Here is a 22,204-nt window from a genome sequence, read left to right as displayed (position 1 = left end):
CCTCAGCACAGCAGCCAGATGGAGCCTTCCGGAATGTGAGACGCGTGCGTGTGCTTCTGCTCCGAACCCCCCAGTCGTTTCCTGCTCACCTGGGGGATTCCCGCAGTTCCCGCAGCAGCCGGTGTAGTTAGTAGGGCCAGGCCAGGTCTCTGGCCTCGTCTCCTGCCCTCCCCTCTGCTCCGCCAGGCCGGCGGCCCGGCCTCCTCGTTCTGAGCCGGGCCCGGCCCCAGCCCCGGCTGCCTTCGCATGGCACGCCCTGTCCCCTCGCCCCAACATTCTGCACCGGTGACCGTGTTTCCTTAGTTTCTCCCGCTTTCTGCTCAGGTGTTGCCTTTTCCGCGAGCCCTTCCTGGAACCCCCCCCCCACCCCTGAGTACAGAAGCAAAGCGAGCCTCCGCCTCCCCATGCCCCACTCCCCACCTCCCCGGCGGGAGGGGGAGGACCTCAGAGGAGGGGTGGGGGGGGGTGAGTCTGTCCGTGGAGGGTCCACTCCTCACAGAGACACCTCACGGCCGCTGCCTGAGGGACGCGTGTCGTCAGCCCCTCACTCAGCAGTGGCATCACCATCACCGCCCTGCGCGGTGGCCCTGGCCAGGAAGGCCCTCGCGGCCCCCGCCCCCAGCTTGCCCCCCTCGGGCCCGGGCCGCACGACCGCCTCACCATTCCCGTCTCAGAGCAGTGAACCCCGAGTTGACGCCGAGAGGTTTTCTCTGAATCAGACACGGGCACCTTGCCTTACCTTGAAGTGTGTTGGGCAGAACCGTTACACGCCCCAAGCGCGTGAACAAAACACAGCGAATGAGCGCGTTCTGGGGGCCGGCTGGACGTGTCCGCGCCCAGCCGTTCTGCTCGCGGGTGTGTCTCCGGAGCCGAGCTCAGCAGACTTCTCTGGGGCGGGGGGGCTGGACAGTAGGGGTTCGGGGCTCTTCGGCAGCAAGAGGCACCCCTTGTCCACCGTCGCGGGACAGCAGCCCTCGACGGCGGGTAATCCAGCGTCTGTTCCCATGGAACTTTGCTCACAGACAGTGAAATTGGAATTTCATGTAGTTTTTCCCTGCCACCATGTGACACTGAAAATATAAAAGTAATTGTTAGCATGCGGGTTGTTCAGAAATGTGACGGGTGGAGTCGGCCTGAGGCCCAGGGCGGCCGGCCCCACGGGGGCGCCGCCGTCCACCTGCCCGCCAGCCGGCCGCAGCGCCCGCTGTGACAGTGGGGAGGTCCGGTGCCTGCATCCCCCCTCGGGAGCTCCAGGGCACGTGTGGCCGCTGAGAGGCGGCCGTGCGACGGAGGAACTGGGTTTTTAGTATTTAATGTTACCCTGAGTTTTAATTTAATCAGACACAGCCCCGGGTGGCGGGTGGCTTCGGCGGCAGCCGGCATAGACCCAGGGAGGCGCTGTGGGGGTGCGGCAGGGCCGGGGACGGAGTGACCCGTCCCGGCTCGCTCACAGACAGCAGAGACCGGCACCGCAGTGTGGTCACACGGGGGATGGCCGAGGCCACGGCAGACGCTGTCGAGGGCCTGCCTGGTGCCGGGCGGCGTCCGGGGTGCTCCGCCGGGCCGGCTCCTCGGGTTCGAGCTCAGGTGGCAGAGAAGCGACTGCGCCGCCGCTGGCTCGAACCCAGGACGACAACTGGTCTCAGACGCTCAGGGCGGGTGGGGAGGCCGGACGCAGGAACTTGATACTGCATGACTGCGTTTTTCAAACCTTCAAAATGAGCAACATGAAGCCACACTATTCAGGATACACAAATATATGGTAAAACCATAAAAAAAAAAAAAGCAAGGGGATTCAGGCCGTGATGCCTCCGGGGGGGGGGGAGGTGCTCCCCGGGTAGCCACACTGAGTGGAGGGCAGTGGGGCTCCTGACCGCTTCTCGGCCCTCCCCCTCGGGAGTGGTCCTGGGCCCGGTGTGCCCACGCAGTAACGGCGGTGGCCGTCGTGGTGCCGCTGCCGTTGGAGTGGAGTCCGGTTTCAGTTCCCCCTCAGGCAGATGTTCGGTTCAAAGAGCTGTTCCTGGTCGTTGCCTGGGTTGCGTTAGAGCCACAATTAGATTAGAATAAACACGTAATTATTCAGCCCGAGAACAAAGGATTAAAATAAGACCCTTTGCTGCAACTGTCTGGTTCATTCATCGGGTGATGAGCGGGGCGTTACCAGACTCCAACCCCAAGAACTGAGAGTGAGAATGAAAATCTGAACACTGTGAAGGACAAGTAGGTGTATCATTAAAGTGTGCGTTTAATGCCCTAACACACCTGAGGGGCCACGAAACTGTAGCAGCGTCTCAGGGGCGGGTCCGTGTGGTTTCCCCAAGCCACACGGCAGGCGGTGGTAAGTAGCAGTGGGAGGGGTCTCACTGCTGGCGGTCCAGGTGTGCCGTCCAGGTGTGCGGCCGCAGCGCCGGCAGGCGGCTCGGGAGCTGATGGTTCGATGTGCCCGGCTTCTCTGTGTAACACGTGCACCTGTGACTTTTTTCCTTGTTGTTCTGTCTCCGTTCTCTCCTGCATTACTGACACGGGTTTATCTTTTCTCCCTTCAGAGAGTTTTGAGGTGACAGTCACCGCAGAAGGTGATAAGGGGTTCTTTCTATCCCTCCTACGAATATTAACCCACTAACTTTGTCTGTAAAATTGGGAATCAGCCCTTAAACAGAAGGAGCTGTCATGCTCTTTTGCCCCTTTTTATTCTCCTACTTTGTTTCTATTTTTAAAGACATTGATGGAAATTGTATGTAACCAAAACCCTTGGCTAGAAATACCTGCAACTCAGACATCCATTTGAACTATGTGGATAACATTGTACGTTTTTTTCTTCAGTGAACTTAAGAGATTCATTTAGTAACCATCTTCTCTCGGCCATAAATAAACCTGGAAGAGTTCTATTGTATTTTTACGTGGAGTACATTTTGTGAAGTTTTCTGTGCCCATCAGAACATTCCCATTGGCTCTCCCACGGGCAACAACGGAAACGCAGATTCCAACTCCTCGCCGAGCCGGAAGCCGGCGGGGGGGGGGGCGGGGGGGGGCCCTTGCGTTCCCAGGCGGGCTCCCGTTCCAGGTCTGGCGGGGCGCAGCCCGAGACAAGGGCCGCCCGGCAAATCTGTCCCCGTAAAGGACCCCGCGTCCAGCTGGGGTGGACACCGGCCGTTGAAATGGATGCCTGAAAAGCTGGTATTTCTACCTCTCGTTCAGTAGTTTGCTTCGATTCCCTAATTTTAGCCAGGCTCATTGCACAGGAAGACTTGCTTCTCCTTTTTTTTTTTTTTTGACAGACTTTCTGTAATTTGGGTGCTGAACCTATATCTCACGCTGCTGCTTCTCTCGACACCTAACTGTGCATTTTGTAGCTTCCTCTCTGGTCCAAACCAGAACGGCCGCCCAGCTCCCCCCAGTGGCCGGGGCAGTCTCTCGGGGCGGCCAGGCCCGGGCTGCGTGCTCACGAGCTCACTTGGACCCTGGAGCTGTCCTAAGTTCTCCTGTGAAATGCCTGTCTGTACTTCCTCTTTCTCTCTTTTGTATTCCTGCATGAGTGGATGCAAAAAGTTAAACGAGTTGCTTGGAAAGCCAGAACGTGCTTCTTTTTTTACTAAAGCCCCAGAACTGACCCCGTTACAAAGCCCGGCGCCCCCCCGCTTTGTCCACAGACCCTCTGAACCCCTGGCTGCCAAACTGTTGTCCTTGATTTTCTTTGCGGGGGCGGGGAGGGGCGGAGGCGGGAACCCACTCTGCAGCCCACGGTGCCTGTGGCAGCCTGTCTAACCCGCGCCGCTCCGACTCCCCAGGTGAGATTTGCGGGTTTCAGATCCACGGGCAGAACGTCCCCTTCGACGCTGTGGTGGTGGACAAGTCCACGGGTGAGGGGCTGCTCCGCTCCACGGAGAAGCCGGACTGCGAGCTGCAGAAAGACTACACGTTCGCCATCCAGGCCTACGACTGCGGGAGGGGGCCCGGCGGTGGCGCCGGCTCCAAGAAGTCCCACAAGTAAGTAGGCCAGCCAGGCGGAGGGCAGGCGTGAGGACGGCCTCCGTGACCCCGGGGCCCCAGGGTTTCGCGTGCTTTTGGAACAGAAGATAGTCCTGCGAGGCCCATCGCGACGCGGGAAGCAGTTGGACTGGAGACCCCCGTCTCCGGCTGCCGGCCAGGCCCGGGCACGTCGCAGTTGCTGAGAAGCTGAATGCGAGTAATTGTGTCCCGCCAGATGCGCTGGTCAAGGAGCCCAGGCCCCACAGCGAAAATATAGAAGGCCCGCTTTGTCCCTAGGAAGATATTTTGTAGTTACGTTTGTTTTTCGTCTGTAAATCCCGGGGGTGCAAAATTTGCTGGAGCTGGTGGAAGGAAGCTGAGGGCAGTGCCCTGCCTGGGTGCACAGGCCCAGCCTCCGGGGAGGACTGCTGGTGTGGGGTTGGGGGGGACTCTGGGCGGGGCTGGCTGGGGATGCCGGTCTGCCCTTGCCCCTGCCGCACCTGCTGGCATCAGGCAGATTTAACTGTGTCGAGTCTCATTTTCTACGCGGACCTGGGAAAGAGGGGCCTGTGGGTGAGATGATGTCGCATGGCCATTGTGAGAGTCTGGGTGGCCCGGCAGTGGGGGGCAGAGCGTCTTGGTGAGCGTTGGGGTGCTGGGTGCCAGTGAAGCATGGCATAAGGCTCGTACCCTGTACACGCCCCTGTCCTTGGGAAAGCTCTTCCTTCAGTCAGAGACCTCGTCTGGTTCAGACCACGCCCTGACCGGCAGCCCTCGGGCTGGCAGTTATTGGGAGCCTGGTCTGACGATGCCTCCGTTTTCTCGCCCCATGCTGGGGAGGTGGAACCTAGCAGCGTGGGGTTCTTGGGGCAGGGCAACACCGAGGTCCCGAGTTGTTGGACGACACTGGGCCGTGTCCCAGCCGTGGGCCCCCTGGAGGCCGGACGGGACTCGTTTCCCGTCTCCCTTGTCCCTGCCTCCCCCCTTCCTCCTTCGGCTCTTGTTGCTCCTGAAGTCTGCAACAGAGTATTTTTAACTCGGTGACCAGATAGCTATCAGATGCTGATGTCATCTATCTCCCTGCTGTGTGGCCTGTCCCACGTCGTCAGAGAAAATCCCAAGATTCTCTGACTCTACATGGCTGTGCTTTTACCTGCCGCCTTACTCTAGGATCTCGGAGAATTGACCCAGACTCCTCCTTTAACTTCCGTTGTCTCCGCGCTCTATTAAAAACAGCAAATTGTTTATCTTTTTTAAAGATTTTATTTATTTATTTTTAGAGAGGGAAGGGAGGGAATAGAGTGAGAGAGAGGGAGACATCAATGTGCGGTTGCTGGGGGCATGGCCTGCAACCCAGGCATGTGCCCTGGCTGGGAATCGAACCTGCGATGCTTTGGTTCACAGCCTGCGCTCAATCCACTGAGCCACGCCAGTCAGGGGTAATTTTATCTTCACCATGAAATGTGATGAAAGATACCAGGAAAACGGCAGGTTTTTGGGGGGCAGGGGTGGGAAGCAGGCCAGGCACACGGCCCCCTGTCGTCCTCCAGGGCCACGGTGCACATCCAGGTGAATGACGTGAACGAGCACGCGCCCGTGTTCAAGGAGAAGTCCTACCAGGCGACGGCCATCGAGGGCCGGCGGCACGAGAGCATCCTGCGGGTGGAGGCCGTGGACGCCGACTGCTCGCCGCAGTTCAGCCAGATCTGCAGCTACGAGATCGTCACTCCGGACGTGCCGTTCTCGGTCGACAAGGACGGTGAGTGAGGCAGGGCCCAGGGGCCCCGACCCAGGGGTGGTCGGGCAGGCCGCCCCGCAGACGGGGGCGCAGGCCATCCGGGCAGCTGGGCAGCGCAGACAACAGATGCCTGTGCCCCCCAGGTCTGCAGGCTGGGAGGGCCGAGATCGGGGTGCCACCCCCCATCCAGGGTCCCTCGAGGGCCCGCCTCCTGGCTCCCCGCATCCTCACCTGGCGGGGAGACGGGGCACCTTGGTCTCCTGCTCTCCTGATGAGGACACCGGCTCCAGCCGGGGGCTCCCCCACGCCCACCCCCTCACACTGTAGCTCTGGGGGGTCAGGAGCACTCCGCCCACAGCGGAGGCCTGAGGAGGTGTGTCTGCCTCGAGGTCCAGTTGTCGCTCTGCCCCTGGAAGCCTCGTGTCTCCTGGTGGGACGGTTCGTCCTCCTCTCCCATCAAACCACTAAGAATCCCTGCCTGCCTCACCTGTTTGTTGCCTTTGGCCTCCGCGCCCTTCCTCAGGGCGCATCCAGAGAGGGCGGGCCTCTCGCTGGTCCCGCCCTCTGTCCTCCATTAGACTGGGGTCGTCCTCTGCCTGTTCTTGAAGGTGAAGGTGTATGCCTTACTGCCAGACCCCTGCCCTCCTCAGTAACGGAACAGCGTCTAGAGTTCAGCTCCGTGAGGTTATAGCCTCGTGGTGATACAGCGCCTCCATCGTTAACGCACAGCCCAGGAACTTTGCTAAAATCGTGTTCACGGCCGACACTTTGCAGACACCTGTTCGTGGTCAGAAGCAGGCTTCTCTCCTAGTGGGTGGGGGTCGGAAATCTATCTGATAAAGTACGTCTTCTAGCAAGAAATACTTAACACAGCTTGATCTTGTATTTACCACTTAAAGAACTTGAATTGTTTTGTCCTTTTCTTTATTCTTTTATACGTACACCTTAAATATAATCACAAAAACAAAAACCGTCAGTAAGAGTAAGCGGAGCTGAACCTGGTGGGCGCTTGGAGGGGGCGGGAGTTGTGCGCATGCTCGGGAAGCCGGTGCTGCCCCCTAGGGGCAGGCTGCCTCCCCGGCCAGCGCGCACTCTGTGTCGGCAGAGGACAGCGGCGGCGCGGGTTCTCACTGCCGTCCCGTGTGTCGTCCCCCCTCCCCCCCCCCCCCCAAGGTTACATACGGAACACGGAGAAGCTGAAGTACGGGAAGGAGCACCAGTACAAGCTGACGGTCACCGCCTACGACTGCGGGAAGAAGAGGGCGGCCGAGGACGTGCTGGTGAAGATCAGCGTCCAGCCCGCCTGCACCCCCGGCTGGCAAGGTGAGCTCCGTCCCCGCCTCTGCGCGCGCGCCCCTGGCCTCCGAGCCCGCGCGGCACGGTAACCTGACGCGTGCGCGTTTCCCCCGCCCCGCCCCGCCCCCTCGGACTCTTGGGCGCTGCAGGATTCAGCGACAGGGTGGAGTACGAGCCGGGCACGGGCGCGCTGGCCCTCTTCCCCAGCCTGCGCCTCGAGACGTGCGCGGAGCCGGTGGCGTCTGTGCAGGCAACGGTGGAGCTGGAGACCAGCCACATAGGGAAGGGCTGCGACCGCGACACCTACTCGGAGAAGTCCCTGCACCGGCTGTGCGGTAAGGAGGCCTGCGGTCCTCGGAGCAGGCGGCGGGCGGGGACCCTTGCAGGTGGCGGTGTGTGCGGGTGCGTGATCACTAACCAGGACAGAATCCAGTGTTCCGACATGGTGCTGCCGCCTCACCGGCGAGGTTTCACACCGGATGGGCTCCAGGGGGTACATGACCCCACAAAAGTCTTCAAAATGTTATGTGCATTTTTATGAACCACTCATGTGGCCCTGGCTGGTATGGTTCAGGAGGTTGAGTGCCGGCCTGTGAACCAAAAGGCCGCAGGTTCAGTTCCCAGTCGGGGCACATGCCTGGGTTGCAGGCCAGGTTCCCGGTTGGGAGCATGTGAGAAGCAACCAATCAATGTCTCTCTCTCACACATTGATGTTTCTCTCCTTCTCTTCATCCCTTCCTTTTTCTCTGAAAAAGTAGAATAAATAAGTAAAATCTTTAAAAAAAAAAAGAACCACTGATCTGAAGACATTATTTCTGTGAGATACACTGAGAATCATCAAAATAGAAATTATGTACATGGAGGGAGTTTTCAATGAAAGGAGATGTTCATTTAAGGACCGAAGGGAAAACTACGGGAAGTGTGGTAGCTTTTGGCAAACGTGAAGAAGGGAATGGCAACTGGAGACGCCGCCATCCTCCATACGGCTCCCGCAGACCGCAGACTGCAGACCCCGTGTGGGGAAGCCGAGGGGCAGGCCCCCTGTCTCCACCGTCAGCTGGGGAGCGTCTTCTGTTTTATCCGAGTGGGAGGCACGGGTGCCTCTCTTGGAAAACGCCGTTCCTTGACTGGTGGTAAGACGCCGGCAGCTCCAGTGGCCTCTTCCCAACCAGAAGGGCCTCCTGTGTCTCGGGAGCTCCGCAGCGTCAGCTCTGTGGGGACCGTCACCCAATGCCCGCCTGCCTTCCCGCTGGCCTCCCACAGCAGTTAGGGCTAGGCAGCCGGCGTGCGTCTGTAGCTGCAAATTGTTACATTGTGAAGAAGCAAAAGGGGAGAAGCGCGTTCTCTGCCGGCTCCTCCCAGCGATGAGTTGAGTACGCTGGGGTGTGTCCTGATGCCCGATCTCCTGGACGCGGTCCAGATGTGCGTGAGTGTGCACCTCACGCGTGCGAGCAAGAGGTCTGGCGTGTTTGCCGTATTAAACTGCGTGTGTGGGTACAATGTAGAAAACTCACTTTCTCGCAGCGCCATTTTTAGGGTATTAGATGCACATTCTCTCAGCAGAGCAGTGTGAGGGCAGGCGGAACGGGAAGAATGCCCATCCCGGTGCTCACTGTGACGGTCCCTCCACCTGGGTCGTCTCACGTGACCTTCCTGCCAGGCCTGCGGAGAAGGTGGCATCGGGCTCGTTCTCACCGAGGGGCCAGTGGAGACCAAGGGGGGCTGAGTCGCCCGCCTGAGGCCCCACTTGGAGGACACGGCAGAGCTGGGATCTGGACCAAGGTCGGATGTTACTCGGGAGTCCAGGTCATTCCAGCTACATCATGCCGCTCCCGGGGATGGAGACGTCAAAGGACCAGCAAGTGGGAGAGCTCCCAAAGTCCTCTGCAGGCAAAAAAATGTTTTATCCTCCCCCGAGGACAAGATTACTGATTCTAGAGAGAGGGGAAGGGAGGGAGGGAGGGAAACATTGGTGTGAGAGAGAAACACCCATCGGTTGCCTCTGGTGTGTGCCCCAGCTGGGGAATGACCGGGACTCAAACCCGTGACCTTCCGGTGTACAGGACATTGCCCAACCAACTGAACCACACCAGCCAGGGTTGACACATTTTTTTTTTTTAAATTGAGCTTTGCATTATGTACAACAGTTGTACATTTTTCATGCTTTTTTTTCCGGCATGGTGATTCCGTTTCTGGGGATTTGTTCTGCGGGAGCAGTCGTGGGTACACGCACAGGCGCTCCTCAACGCAGGGTTTGTCCTGGGAGAAAGGGCGGGGTGGCCTCAATCCCCCCGGGGGTCAGCTCAGTATGGAAGGCGCATGGGCGTGGCGAGGTGCGAGGTGGGCGTTTTCTCGGTCGTGCGGTGGAAGAGTGTGGACGGGGCGTGTGTGCGCACGGGTCCAGGGCTCCGCTTTCATGACGTGTGTGTGTTCGTAAAGGATGGGAAGCACTTACACGCGGTTGTTACTCATAGATTACAGGTGCTGCTGCTGCTTCTCTTCCTAGCTTTTGAAAGACACCTGTGCTTATTACTTAGGGATTTTCCTGGTAATAAAAGCCCCTCTTGTGTGAGAAGGGAGGTGGGTCCAGCACACGGAGCCCCGAGACAAGGACAGTGTGTCGGCGGGACTGTGCGAGGCTGCCGTGCCCCTCGTGCTCCCGGCACACCGCTGACCGTGTATCCCCGTGCTGTTTCAGGTGCCGCGGCTGGCACTGCCGAGCTGCTCCCGTCCCCGAGCGGCTCCCTGAACTGGACTGTCGGCCTGCCCACCGACAACGGCCATGACAGCGACCAGGTCTTCGAGTTCAACGGCACGCAGGCCGTCAGGGTCCCGGAGGGCGTCGTTTCCGTCAACCCGAGAGAGCCTTTCACGGTCTCCGTGTGGATGCGGCACGGGCCCTTGGGCAGGAGGAAGGAGGCGATTCTGTGCAGCTCGGACAGAGCCGGTGAGCGGGGCCCGGAGGGGCGGGCGCTTCTGTTCTGCGGCCCCCACCGTGGGCGCCGGAGGGGGCGCCTCCTTCCCCAGAGGCTCCCCGGGGCCGGTTGGTGACATGCCTTGTTCTGTGTTCTGCACCAGGGCACCTCACCCTGTACTCAGTGCATCACCCCGATCTTTGGGCCTTTTGACAGTAAAAATCCAAGCGTATTTGTTCCAGACTCTGCCTTGGCCCAGCCAGGGAGTTCGTTTATGCTGATAAAGCCGAGTCTTCAAAATCCGTTAAAGAAAGAGCTCTCCGTTCTCCTTCGGGTCCTAGGTCGGCAGCTTACCAGTCGCATCTCTCTCCGCAGACATGAACCGGCACCATTACTCCCTGTTTGTCCACGGCTGCCGGCTCATTTTCCTCCTCCGCCAGGACCCTTCAGGCGAGAAGAAGTACAAGCCTGCGGAATTCCACTGGAAGCTGACGCAGGTGGGCGAGGAAGGGGCTCCCCGAATCCGCTCTTCTTGGAGAGACGAGTGAGGTGGGGTGACCATGCATAGGCCTGGCGGCCTCTGGGCAGTGTACACTTCCGTTTTTGATTTTTTAAAAATATTTTATTTATTTTTAGGGAGGAAAGGGAGGGAAAGAGAGAGAGAGAGAAACATCAATGTGCGGTTGCTGTGGGCCATGGCCTGCAACCCATGTATATACCCTGACTGGGAATCGAACCTGAGACACTTTGGTTCGCAGTCCGAGCTCAATCCACTGAGCTACGCCAGCTAGGGCTTGTGTTTTTAATTTTTAAAAATTGTTGACTCTTTTACAGATGTCCCCAACTCTCCCGTTTTCTCCCCTCCACTCTCCCCACCCCCCGCCGGGCAGAGTATACTTGTGATTTTATGATTTCTGTGTCTGTGGGTCTTAGGATAGCAAACTAAATCCATTGAACTGCTTCCCACTGAAAGCCTAAGGTGTTTTTTTTTTAAATGTATATGTCTTTTATATATAAAATATTAATATAAGGAAATTATACGTTTAAATTCAAAAGACTGTGTTACAATGTACTGAAAATGCAGCCCTTGCTTAAAAACTGGGATCAAGACCCTTGCATTTACCAACTCGTTATTTAAGGCTTTCCCTCCTGGATGGTGCCCGGGAGCCCTGGGGGCCTCGGCAGATGCGGGGGTGGCGCCGAGGGGTGGCTGATGTTACCCAGGAGCCAGCGGTCTGGACCTCTTTCAGAGGCGCGGGCGCTGCACGCTCGCAGGAGTTGGCCATTTCAATGCCGCACACGAGACGTGCCTTTTGACAAAGTCACGTCTTTGCAAAGCTGCCTTCCCAGCAGCTGCCGGGAGAAGAAGCAAGTGCCACATGAACGAGATGGATCTGTCACAGGAGACGAGGGGATGCGGAAGACGGAGAAGGCCTCTTCACCGAAATCACAGCAGATCGTTTCTCTCCTTGGTTCAGGGCGGGGACAAGAAGGAGACCTTTGGCCTTAGCTTAATTTTTTGCCTCACGGAGTAAGGGGGCAGGAGCGAACCTGTGCCCATAGCTTACGTCTGAAACGCTGACGTCTGAAACGGTCCCAAGGTAGACCAGTACGGGCGTAAATGGGAGAGGAGAAACCCCGTGGTCGTGGGGAGAAGGAGGGACCATCTGGCTGGCCGCATTCATCTCTCACGGAGGAAATGTCTGTTTGTGTGGACCGTTTCTTCCTTAGAAACTTGCACCTTAAAATTTTTCAAGAAACTAAAGAGAGGTATGGTCCAGAAGAAAATTGTTTTGCCCCGCAGGTAAACATTTTAGGTACAGTTCGTTTATAGCAACCATAGTCTGTGCTTAGGTATTTGGTGTCTTCTGGTTACATTTTTTGGAACTTTGTTGTGGGAAGTGCCAGGCGTGTGCAGACGCAGACGGATGAGTGTAAGGAGCAGCCCGCACGCCCGTCGCCGGCCTCGGCGGCTGTCAGCTCTTGGCCGGGCTCGTTGCATTGTCCCCCGCCCCCTGGACAGCCACCTAGTGGATTCTGAGCAGACCCCAGCACGGCATCTAGCGAACTGTGTGTGCCTGGACAGTGAGCATGATCATAGTACTTCTTCACACCTTAAAAGTCTAAACGATTCTTTCAGGTAGAGAAACAAATATAATACGATTTCACTGTTTGTGTAATCTAAAAAAATATAGACGAACAAAATGAACTCATAGATAAAGAGAACATTTTGGTGGTTGCCAGATGGGAGGGGGGATGAGGGTTGGATAAAAAGGGGAAGGAGTTGAGATGTGCAAGTAGCCAGTTACGGAAACAGTGGCGGGGATGTCCAGTGCAGCGGAGAGGTGACGGTCGATGGCGCCGTGATGACCGTGTGGTGCGAGGCGGGTGCTGGACTTTCTGGGGTGACCCCTTCACGAGTCAGTGTCCAATCACTGTGCTGTACACCTGAAGCCAGCACAACACTGAATGCCAGCTGTCATTGAGAAATTAAGTCATTTAAAAAAATCAACAGCTAGCCCTGGCTGGTGTGGCTTAGTGGATAGAGTGCCAGCCTGCGAACCAAAAGGTTGCTGGTTTGATTCCCAGTCAGGGCACGTGCCTGGGTTGCTGGCCAGGTCCCCAGTTGGGGATGCATGAGAGAAAGCCTATCAATGTTTCTTTCCCTGTCTCCCTCCCTCCCTAAAAATAAATAAGTAAAAATTAAAAAATTAACAGCTCCTTAATCATCAGATAACCAGTGTTCAAATTTCAGACCATCTTGGATGTGGTTTTGTGTTTACAGTTTGTTTGTTTGAATCAGTATCCAAGTACGGGGTCACGCATTGTGATTGGTTGATGTGCCTTTTGAGTTGATTTTCATCTATACAATTTTCTTTTCCCTCTCGGAGTTGATTTGGTGACAGAATCAGGCTATTATCCCACAGTTTCCAGCGGTTTGGGTTCGGCGAAGTGCACCCCTGTGGTGCCATTTATCACGCCCCCTGTCTGTGTGCCTGTAACCACGACAGCGGGACCTGATGGCCGATCAGTAGCGGCTGGCGTGTCCCTGGCCTGTGCGCTCTGTGTGTGGTCACATCTCTTCCTGCAGTGTCAGCGGGTGGGTGTTCAGTGCCACCAGTTCCCTGGCATTTTGTGTCTTTGGTCATGGGGGTTGCAGAAAGCGTGCTCCTGGGACAGGGTCATAAGGACAAGAATTCTTGAGTTCCTACACGTTGTCTGTGGCTTTTACGCTAAAGGCCAGTTTAGCTGGATATAAAATCTCTGGCTCACATTTAAGATTTCGAAGAACAGAAAATCTCTCTATTATCTTCTGACATAAAATGTTGCTGTTAAAACCTGGCGACAGTCTGATTTCCTTTCCCTTATGAACACTTGGTCTTTTGCTCGGACGACCGGAGGTGGTCTTTCTCTTCTGAGTCAGTTTCATGCGTGTGTCTTGGCTGTTTTGGGTGTGTTTTCCCAGATATGTGGTATGTTCTTTTTGTACATACTGGGAGACATTTTGGTCTTTCAAGAAAGTCGTTATTGCTAAAGTTTCAGTATGCTCTTCCCTTGTGGTGGTTTGCTTCTGCCCTTTTATGGATACTCTTCACCTGCTTTCTGTGCCTGCCCCTTTCTGCTGAATTCATTTCTGGGTGTTGTCAGCTCATTTCTGAGCTGCTCTAATTATGAACTATGTTCATTTACATTTTGTGTCATTTTCCAAACATCTTCTATCTATACTTTCTAAACGATTTTATTTATTTATTTTCAGAGAGAGGTGGAGGGAGTGAGAAAGGGAGAGAAGCACTGATGTGCGAGAGAAGCATCGATCAGTTGCCTCTTGCACGCCCCCAACCGGGCCCTGGACGGCAACCTGGGCCCATGCCCTGTGCCACGGAGCCACCCAGTCAGTTGTGGCTTCCTAAGGTCTTCCAGCTCTGAGTACCCTGTCCTTCCGTCTCTTCGGTGGGCGTGCCTTTCGGGTGTGCTTTCCTTGTCTGCATGGAAGGGGCCCTCGGAGCCTGCAGACCCCTGTCCCCTCACTGACAGCCGGGAGGCGCCCTGGAGATGCCCATTCACGACAGGGAAGGAACTCAGGGCGCCATCTGTGTTCACGCTCCTGTTTATGTAGACCATCGACCTGGACTTGGGAAAGAAAATGCATGCACTGCTGTGTGTGGCCTTCTGAGATTGGAGGTGTTTGCAGTTTGATTCAGGAGAGGAGAGAAAGGCCGGCTGGCAGGCCACAGTGGGGGCAGCGTCCTTCCTGCCCATACAGGACTTTCCTGGTGTCACACTCACGGCAGAAGAGAGCAGGCAGCTCCCCACGTGGGGGCCCTGTCAGGTGATGATGACTGGGCGGTGTGCCCTCTGGCCTGAGATGCCCTAGGACAGCAGTGTGGCCTTGGCTCAAAGCCTTTTCCTTTCTAGGAAGACACGTGTTCTTATGGGCGACTCGCTCTCCGTGTCCACCTGTCCTGCCCTCGTGTGGGTCTCTGGATGAGAGGGGAGGCGGACTTCGGGCTCTAACCCTTCCCCCCGCCTCCCGCAGGTCTGCGACGAGGAATGGCATCACTACGTCCTCAACGTGGAAATCCCGACGGTCACTCTGTATGTGGACGGGGTTTCCCACGAGCCCTTCTCCGTGACCGAGGATCACCCGCTTCATCCGTCCAAGATCGAGACTCAGCTCGTGGTCGGGGCTTGCTGGCAAGGTACCAGTCCCCGCCCCCCCAGGCTCAGGGATTAAATGATGCCAGTCTTCTCCATGCCTCCCCCTCCTTCCCTTTCCCTTGTCCCTTTTCCTGGGCGGTGCCGTTCGGGGGGCGTGGCCGACGCCACGGTCGCCCCCTAACAGCCGTGTCCGAGGACTGGCTCGCACCAGCACCTCTCCTGGGAGCCCGGGAGGGGGCGCTGCACAGAGGGAGCGTGCGGCCGAGGACCGGTTTACAAATTAGTCCGCTGGAGAGTTTGTGAAGACAGGCGACGGCCGGCACAGGAGTGTGAGTGCGCTTCGGCCCAGGGGGCTACGCCGGAGGGCGTGGCGCTGGACAGCCCGGTAGGGACACCTCCGGCAGGTGCTGCATTGGGCGGGGTCCGAGGGCCTGTCTGTCCAAAGCAGGGACGGCGGCGATGACGGCCGCCCGAGCGGCAGTGCCGTTCCCGTGCGCTTTTTACCTGCTGGTGCCGCGCGCAGTGATCGCATTGGCCCTTATCCCGAGTCTGCGGGTAGACGCTGCGTCTGTCCCTGTGCTACAGCGGAGGACGCGAGGCTCCGAGGAGCAGCGAGCCTCGTTCCTGGCTGGGCCACCGTGGCCCGCGTGCCCAGGGCCCGAGCCCTGACGCCCCAGAGCAGGGGTTTTAGCCTCTGCGCCCTCGAGCTCTCCCCAGGATAACTCCTTACTGATCTATAAAATAAAATACATAGGGTTTCAAAGGTAACCGGTTACATTGAAGTATAGTTAGTACTGTCCGAACAGACTACATGTGTGAAATGATAACACCCGGGCTGCTTTGGCAGCAGATGAAGAGCAGGCGCCCTGGTGGGTGGGGCTCAGTGGGCTGCGCATCGTCCTGCAAAGGGAGAGGTCGCCAATTCGGTTCCTGGTCAGGGCACAGGCCCGGGAGGTGGGTTTAGTATCCGGTCGGGGCGCCTGTGAGGGGAAACCAGACAGTGTTTCTCTCTCCCATTGATGTATCTCTCCCTCTCTGACTCTCCCTTCCCTTCTCTCTAAAAACATAAATAATAAAACCTTTAAAAAAAATCGAAGAGCAGCCTTTAGCAGCCAGTCTGCCACCTGCTGTGACGTCAGAGCAGCAGGGGACGTGGCGGTGATGCCGGCGATGTCTGAAGCAGTGCGACAGGAGGGGAAATATCAGCGACCCCTCTTGGTGCCAGCGTCGCCGCTTCTGTTCATGCCCTTGTGGTCTGCGGCTGACCATTTACAGTCAGTGGAGAACCAGATTTCAGGAGCTAGTGGGAATAAGCGTGTAATTTTTCCCATCCAAGTTCAGGGACCCCTCAGTCCACTCTCGAGGTTCATGGGCCCCACATTTGCCCTTGCACTTGACCTGGGTTGGGTCACTTCAGGGACCTGCTCAGTGGATCTTTTTACTTCCTCTCCACGGGAAACGTTGCACCGTGGGTCAGACGGGAAACTCGCGGAAGAGCCTTAATTCCTAAGACAGCTTTGCTGCTTTTAGGAGAATTTGAATTTCATACTTTCCCTGTGGATCTTTTGAAATTTTATTTTATTTTTGATTTTTAGAGAGAAGGGAGGGAGAACGAGAAAAATCAGTCAGTTACCTCGAGTGTGCCCAACCTGGGAGCTGAACTTGCAGCCCCGGCGTGTGCCCTGACCGGGAATCGAACCGGAGGCCTTTCGGTTTGTGGGACGAAGTCCAACCGACTGAGTCACTCCAGCCGGGCCTCCCGCAGATCCTTTCAAATGAGACAGTGATTTAGAGTGATTCCCTTCGGCTAGTTCCCGCCTTTGGCTTTGGTGACAGTTCATCTGTGAGGAAGTGGAACGTGGAGATCCAGGGATGAGGAGGAAGTTATTAGGGATGCAGGAATTTTTTAGTTGTGCTTAAATTTCCAGTTCACATTCGCTTCCCAAGTTAAAAAAATTTTCTAATGTTGATTTTAAAATGAAAATACGAGTGCACACCTACATGTCATTTTACGTTTGTGGCTCGGGTTAAACCGGACCCCGTGTCCCACCTGCCTGCCTTGGTCCCTGTCCACGTCGCAGCGCTTCCGCCGTCAGAATGGTGGTTTTCACCTCGGTCCTCAACATCCTCAGCCAGGAAAACCTGCCTCAGTTTGCAGACCAGACACAAATTTTGAACATGTAATTGGCAGGGAGGAAGATCTTTTTTTTTTTTTTTTAAGATTTTATTTATTTATTTTTTAGAGAGGGAAGAGAGAGAGAGAAACATTAATGTGCGGTTGCTGGGGGCCTGGCCTGCAACCCAGGCATGTACCCTGGCTGGGAATCGAACCTGTGACACTTTGGTTCGCAGCCCAAGCTCAGTCCACTGAGCTACACCAGTCAGGGCAGGGAGGAAGATCTTTATTCTTCCTTTGAGAGGATTTGAAACCCTTCCCCTTCGAGACTCAGCACGGAGAGCTTGGGCGAGTGGTGGACTCCTCCCAGCAGCCAGGGGTGCTCCAGGCCTCCTCTGCCCCTGCCCGCCCGCCCCCAGCGCCTCCCAGGCCCACCGCCCACCGGGGCAGGGCCTGTGGCGGGGGGGGGGGGGCAGTGAGAGCAGCTGGTTCCTGTGGCACAATGCTTAGGCCACCAGACCCCGAGCTCCGGGAGCTGTGGCTGGCTGGAGCCCCCGGCCCACCAGGCGGGATGGCCTGTCTCTCGGGGGGATTCCTTAACCTCAGACACCCCCTTCCTGGTCGGAGAGGGGGGTTGAAAATGCCTTCTTTTCCCTGTCACTTAGAGATTCAAGTCTAGACCAACATGAACTCTGTTTTGAGCTTTCAAAAAAGACGTACTTTTCCAGGCTCGCTGTCCTCCAGCCTGCGGCCACGTCCATGTCCCCGTCAGGAAGGACGGTGCTGTGGGTCTGGGCCGGGTGGCCCTGGGGGCCAGGGTTGAGGGGACACGTCAGTGCCCCTGCTTTGGTTCATTTTATTTGGAGCCCAGCCTGCGTTCGGGCCAGGAGGACATGAGCAGGGGGGCAGAGAAGCGAGGGGGGTAAATGGTAAAGACCCCTCTGGGGAAGCGAGCTCAGGGACAGGCTTGCGTCCGGGTGGAGCACGTCCCCAGGGGGCACAGGAGGGGGGTTTTTCTCTCTGCGTTCTGTGTGTGGTAGCCTTTCAAGACCGACGGTCAGGGTCCAGCTGGAAAAGCCTAATAACCTCGTGGCCCTTCTCTGTTGTCTTGCTTCCCTGCAGAGAACTCAGGAGTCGAAAGTGACAATGAGACCGAGCCTCTGCCCGTGGCCTCGGCAGGTCGCTGGACTTTCCCCTACGGTTCACTGTTGCGTTTCACTTACATACGAGGCACCGGTTCATCCCGTGTTTTGCATGAAAGGCCCAAATTGCATTTTGGTCCCCGTCTCCATCTCAGCTGCTGCTTCGCATTATTCACCCCCCCCCCCCGCCCCATTGCTTCATGGGATTTCCCTTGCCTGGCCGCCCCGACCCCGACTGCAGTGAGCGAATGGCGCCGCGCTGCCGTGCGCTGACGGGACTTTTGTTTCTCTCTCATCGAGTTTTACCCCGCTCCCGCTGCCTGGGGCTCGCTGCCGACACCTCCTGGGCCAGGGCGGGGGCGTCTCCTGGCGCTCAGGCGGCCGAACCACCATGCAGGAGAAGATTCGGTCCCCGATACTCTCAACACGACTGCTGCTAAGTTTTAAACGTGCCTCTTAGAAATCTCCATCCCTAGCGATGGTTCGTAGTGTCTGGCGTCCTCCTCGGGAAGGAGGGCTGATGCCTCAGCCCGTGGTCAGCGTGAGGGCCAGGGCAGTGTCCCGTGGGCCCGGCTCCAGGCTTCTGTGTCCTTCTGACCCCTCACGTCCCAGGCACCCTCCGTAGGAGGAGACGGGCCCGACAGCGCCAGACACTGCGGCCCTGACCCGAGGGGCCCGGCCCGAGGCTTGTCACCGGGGGTGGGGGGTGGTGAGCTTCCCCTTTCTCTGGGGAGTCACGCTGCGTAGGCTCACCCCAAGTTCGCGCACAGCCCTGCGTGTGCTCGGGAGAAGCAGCCCAGAGCGTGAACCAGCCAGCTGACGAGACAGGGGTCGGAGAGGCTGGTGGTGCCAGTAGGTCGTGTCACTTGTGCCCCGTGGTGACAGGCCAGGTGTGTGGGGACACTCCTGGGACCTCGTGGCTTCCAGGCTCCGGGTGAGGGACCCCCGAGTCCCCTCCTCTCCGGGCCACCTGCATGATCACGGACGGTTTAATGCCTTCATCCTGCCTCCACGTAGATTGCCAGGCTAACCGGTCGGTCTGAACTAACCCGCATGTCCATCCATCCATCAAGCCGCCACCGCCAGTAACACTGGGTTGAGGAGTGAAGTGGGGGGCTCTGGTCTGCGCCCCTCACCGCCTGCCCTCTCCTCCCCGCTGCGTTCCCAAGGTGGTGACCTGCACATGACCCAGTTTTTCCGAGGTGACCTGGCAGGCCTGACCATCCGTTCGGGGAGACTCACAGACAAGAAGGTGATCGACTGTCTGTATACCTGCAAGGAGGGGCTGGACCTGCCGGTGCCCGAAGACGGCGGCAGGGGCGTCAAGGTAACGCTGGCATCTGCCCGCGCAGTGTTCTCGGAGCCGGGCTGTGGGCGCGGGGCTGATCTGTGACTTCTCCTGGGCCGTCTCCGCTCCCGAACCCTCTGGCACAGAATGGGTGGGGTTTTCCTCCCACGCCAGCCCGTCCCCCAGCTCTGTGGACACCAGCCCTCCAGGTGCCCCTCAGTTCAGTTCTGACGCCGCCTGGAGTCAGCCTCAGACCCTGCGGGTCAAGGACTCAGTCCCACCGTGCCACTGTCCCCTTGAGGTGGCGGCTGCTAGCATCCGGGCCCTGGGCGACCTGCTCTCTGTTGGACTTGGCTGCGGAGTCCGGGGTTCCCACGGTCTCCACACCCTCCCCCTTTTTAGGAGCAACGGTTTGCTAGAGCTGCTCAGAAAACACTTTACTTACTATTACCGGTTTATCGTAAAGGGCAGAGCCCAGGAGAAACTGAACGGAGGAGATGCAAGGGAGGGGGCTGGCACACGAGGCCGCCTCCTCGCCCCGTCCGGGCACACTGCCTCCCGGCCCCTCCCGTGCTCCCCAGCCGGAGTGCCCAGGCGCTGAGGTCCAGGGTTCTTATGGAGGTCTCGAGTCAGCGTGATTAAGTCACTGGCCACGGGTGGCAACGCCATCTCCAGCCCCTCCCCTTGTCCCCACAGCTCAGGGGGCGGGGCTGGAAGTTCCTACGCTGGTCACGGGGTTGGTTCCTCTGGCAACCAGCTCTCAGCCTAAGACTGTCTAGGAACCCCCGGTACCCCCCACCAAGAGTCCCCTCATTCACCCAACTCTGGGGCGGTTGCAGGGGGCTTACTATGAGCAGTGAAAGGCGCTCCTGTCACTCAGGAAATTCCCAGGGTTGTGGGCGCTCTGGGCCGGAAGCCCGGGGCGGAGACCGAACGAAGGTGCCTTTCTCACACCCCAGGTGCGTCTGCACCTCCTGGTTGCCGCTGCAGGGAGAGGGTCTCCGCCCCAGAATGACATGCGTTTTCTTCTGTGTCACACAGTCGACCTTGATCCCCAGCTCACGTCCCCTTTGCCAGAGCGTTTGTGATTTCAGCTTCCCGCAGCCGGAACCTTACCCCTCTCCTCTTTCCGTTGGGCACGGTTTCAGATCCAAGCCAACCCCAGCCAGTCGGTGTTGACCTTGGAGGGGGAGGACGTGGGGGAGGTGGAGAAGGCCCTGCAGCACGTCGCCTACCTGAACTCCCGGCAGTTCCCCACCCCCGGGATCCGCAGGCTGCGACTCACCACAGTGGTCAGGTACGGCGGTTCTCAGCGGTGAGCCGGCCTGTGCTCGCTGCCCCTGGGCAGAAAACTCGTGCATTAAGGAAAAGCGAGCCAGAAAGTTAGAGTGACGTTTGTTAACACAGTTCGGCTGCGAGTTCTGAGAGTGGCTGCTGTCCCCTGTGCTGGCGGCGTCCCTTGCGCGTGTGCCGCCCCCGCATTCCTCTCAGAGCCCTGGCCTTCCGTCCCCTCCCCTGCCCGCAGGTGCGGCAACGAGGCCGCTTGCGTCACGGTCCCTCCGGTCGACGGCTCCGTGATGGTCTTGCAGCCGGAGGAGCCCAAGATCAGCCTGAGCGGCGTCCACCACTTCGCGCGAGCAGCGTCCGAGTTCGAGAGCTCGGAGGGGGTTTTCCTCTTCCCCGAGCTGCGCATCATCAGCACCATCACGAGGGAGGTGGAGCCCGACGGGGAGGGGGACGAGGACCCCACAGGTAACGGCCCCCCACCTGGGCCCTCCCCTCGGGCAGCTTGGGAGGTGTGAGTGTTTGGGTGCTTCTGGAGTCTGACCTGAGGGCAGAGTTCATTACCACGTTTGGAAACCCACCGGGAGGGTCCTCCTACTTTCTGGCCGGGCGGTCCGAATCGCACTGAACCCCAAGGAGGGTAGTGTGGGTGGGCGCTGTTGCAGGGGACGCTGTCAGGCTGCTGTTCTGGGGCCGTGTCCCTGCTCGCCCGGCAGCCCCAGGCGGACAGGCCTGCCCGGTGGCTGGTCCTCCTGGACACACAATGAAGTACCCCCTTTCTGGGAGCTGCCTCTCTTGTGCCCGTCATCGGTCCTTGCAAGAACTCTGAGTTGGAGGAGGATGGGCCTGCTGCACACGGCCCAGCGTGACCCCGCGCTGGGCCCCCACGGCCGCTGCGATTTCGGGCCGGGCCGTTTTTGCAGTTCAAGAGTCCCTGGTGTCCGAGGAGATCGTGCACGACCTGGACGCCTGCGAGGTGACGGTGGACGGGGAGGAGCTGAACCCCGAGCAGGAGAGCCTGGAGGTGGACGCGGCCCGCCTGCAGCCCAAGGGCATGGAAGTGAGCCACTCCGACCTGGGCGTGACCTTCACAGGTGCGAGGCCGCGGTGCCCCGGCGGGAGCCTGAGCCTTTCCCCTGCCCCTTCCTTGTGCCCCAGGACCTGGGGAGTGTCCTGGAGGAGGCGGGAAAGGGGCCCTCTCCCAGGGTCGGATGAGGAAGTGCAGGCACGCCCTGCCTTGTGTCCCGTCCTTAGGAGGGGGCAGAGGTCAGGCGGGTGGCATGTCCCCTCACGAGGGAAAACACCCCGCGCACCTGGCGCTCGCTCCTGCAACGGGAAAGCCAGAACTTCTGCGTGACCGCCGGCTCCGCTCGCCCCGGTTCCTGACTCCGGCCCTGTTCTCCCCCCCGCCCCCCCCCCCAACCCCTGCAGGCGTGGACACCATGGCCAGCTACGAGGAGGCCTTGCGGCTCCTGCGCTATCGCAACTGGCACTCCAGGTCCTTGCTCGACCGGAAGTTCAAGCTCGTCTGCTCCGAGCTGAATGGACGCTACGTCAGCAATGAGTTTCAGGTGGAGGTGAGTGCAGGCTCTGGTGGAGAAGGGCCCCCTGCCCGGCCCTGGCATTGCCAAATGCCGACTTTCCGAGTGTCTGCGGTAGCAGTGACTTGGGTTTATATCCCAGAGTGTAGCCTTGCCCGGCTGGGGCTGCTGCTGGTCAGACCCACGCAGGGTGGGGACACGGGTCACACCGGGTGGCCAGGGTGCTCCCCTGTCAGAGGCTGCTTCAGCCCGAGAC

The 22,204-nt window shown here is 58.4% G+C and overlaps 1 protein-coding gene across 5 annotated transcripts in view; it reads left to right on the top strand.

Moving 5' to 3' along the window:
• CLSTN1 (calsyntenin 1) overlaps positions 1-22,204 on the top strand; it is a 56,720-nt gene that overhangs the window by 31,237 nt on the left and 3,279 nt on the right. For 2 of the 5 annotated variants that reach the window (XM_028512584.2, XM_036025278.1), the window contains exons 3-16: positions 2,547-2,576; positions 3,789-3,987; positions 5,520-5,728; positions 6,881-7,030; positions 7,153-7,338; positions 9,702-9,950; positions 10,294-10,415; positions 14,456-14,618; positions 17,816-17,872; positions 19,005-19,162; positions 20,272-20,420; positions 20,649-20,875; positions 21,331-21,501; positions 21,839-21,984. In XM_028512584.2, the coding sequence (XP_028368385.1) occupies positions 2,547-2,576; positions 3,789-3,987; positions 5,520-5,728; positions 6,881-7,030; positions 7,153-7,338; positions 9,702-9,950; positions 10,294-10,415; positions 14,456-14,618; positions 17,816-17,872; positions 19,005-19,162; positions 20,272-20,420; positions 20,649-20,875; positions 21,331-21,501; positions 21,839-21,984 (2,216 nt within the window). The remainder of the gene's footprint in view (positions 1-2,546; positions 2,577-3,788; positions 3,988-5,519; positions 5,729-6,880; positions 7,031-7,152; positions 7,339-9,701; positions 9,951-10,293; positions 10,416-14,455; positions 14,619-17,815; positions 17,873-19,004; positions 19,163-20,271; positions 20,421-20,648; positions 20,876-21,330; positions 21,502-21,838; positions 21,985-22,204) is intronic. The other 3 variants (XM_036025275.1, XM_036025276.1, XM_036025277.1) reach the window with 3 other exon arrangements.

Source organism: Phyllostomus discolor, chromosome 5 (assembly GCF_004126475.2).
Source record: "Phyllostomus discolor isolate MPI-MPIP mPhyDis1 chromosome 5, mPhyDis1.pri.v3, whole genome shotgun sequence".
NCBI classification, from domain to species: domain Eukaryota; kingdom Metazoa; phylum Chordata; class Mammalia; order Chiroptera; family Phyllostomidae; genus Phyllostomus; species Phyllostomus discolor.
Note: the sequence above shows the minus strand (reverse complement) of the source record. Positions and strands in the feature narration are given on the sequence as shown.